General features: G+C 40.0%; 1 protein-coding gene across 3 annotated transcripts in view; it reads left to right on the top strand.

Moving 5' to 3' along the window:
• Positions 1-1,549, top strand: part of LOC106883296 (merozoite surface protein 2) — a 20,633-nt gene that overhangs the window by 9,847 nt on the left and 9,237 nt on the right. The window contains exon 4 of one of the 3 annotated variants that reach the window (XM_014934255.2): positions 777-1,379. The exons of the other annotated variants lie outside the window; for them this stretch is intronic. Within the exon in view, the coding sequence (XP_014789741.1) occupies positions 777-1,376 (600 nt within the window). The 3' untranslated portion in view covers positions 1,377-1,379. The remainder of the gene's footprint in view (positions 1-776; positions 1,380-1,549) is intronic. 3 annotated transcript variants of the gene reach the window in all.

The raw sequence follows: 1,549 nt of genomic DNA on the forward strand, positions 1-1,549 counted from the left end.
TATATATGTGTGTGTGTATATATATATAGCCTTACTTACGTACAGATAGGGATATACATACATGCAAACAGGGATACATACATAAGTACAAATACATGTTGACTATTCACTGGTTATCGGTTATGACCACCATCTACGCTAAAATTACAGACGCATTGCTGTCCTGTCGTGCCCTCCCCTAATGACGAAGATATACAATAGTATGACAAAACCAAATCTCCACCTACAACAAAGTACAAAACTGTTTGAATAATCAGAGAATCATAACTTTTCTCTCCTATACTACACCTTCTGTATGCCCTAACGAAGGAAGAAGCTAAGGAAATGGTAATATTTCATTGTTGCAGACATCCGTAATACCGCGATCGCCACGACAAAAAAGGTACACTGGCTATTTGGGTTCCAGTAAGTCCGAAACTTAGCTAACGCAAAAAGGGCCGAAAATGTGCCTACACATTAACTGTCAAAGCGACAAATGTTCGTCCAACACGAGTGACACTCTCTAGTGTTTGAAGACGCTAAACTGGCAAAAAGTAAGGGCAGATAAGATGGGCTTAGATTACAAATCCTGCAGCTTGCAACTGAAAATGTCTCTCTCCTGAGTGTATATATGTGAGCATGTAAATCCACATATGTTCATAAGCACAAAGAAATCTATCTTTCTAAGTAGTTTGTTTTGTGAGTAAAAACAAAAAATAAACGCAGAAAGAAAAATTTCACAAATAAAACGTTGGGATCTGAAAATAGTGAAATCTTACCCTTACTTTTATTCCTAGGACCCTTGTAACAATCCTCCACAGACTTCTGATAGAGCTGAGAAAACCTTTGAATTCTGGGATGACTCGGATTCAAGTGAAAGTGTTGATATCACGCATATAACCAAAGAAATGAATGATACCAGACGAACTCCGACCCCAGAACCAACACATTGCGACAGCAACTCAAGTTTCATAACAGAAATGGACTTCTTACATCAAAACAATGAACTGATTACAAATACATTCACATCCAACGATTTCCCGTCGTCGTATAATAAACCACTACAGCCCGTGTATAGTACATACTTAGCAGGACATCCTTTCCATTTGAATATGGACGTTGGTCGAATTGTACCTCGGTTTGAAACGAACGATTTAAATATGGCGGGCACTTCGTTAGAGCGAGGAAATCGCTTTGAAGGGGTACGGCAAGGGTGGGCTAGTACAAGTAATGAAAGTTCAACCGATATAGGGGTAGAAAAGCCACGTTTACGAACTCGATCCAAACGTACTCGAAGTGGCTCTTTTGTCAACAGCAATCAAGACTATAATATTCCACTGGCTCAAAAAGTTCTCCTTCAAAGAAGAATCTTAGCTGTTCATGAAAATATTGAGTGACAGGTAGATATGGTTTCTTTATTACTGCATGTTTCTCAACCACGGGCTTCCGGGTTCAGCTCCATTGTGGGGTACTTTGGGCAAGTATCTTCCTCTAAAGCCTCGGGCCGGCCAAAAGTATTGTGAGTGGATTTGGTAGGCGGAAACTGAAAAAATCCCGGTGTATGTGTGTG

Source organism: Octopus bimaculoides, chromosome 17, assembly GCF_001194135.2.
Source record: "Octopus bimaculoides isolate UCB-OBI-ISO-001 chromosome 17, ASM119413v2, whole genome shotgun sequence".
NCBI classification, from domain to species: domain Eukaryota; kingdom Metazoa; phylum Mollusca; class Cephalopoda; order Octopoda; family Octopodidae; genus Octopus; species Octopus bimaculoides.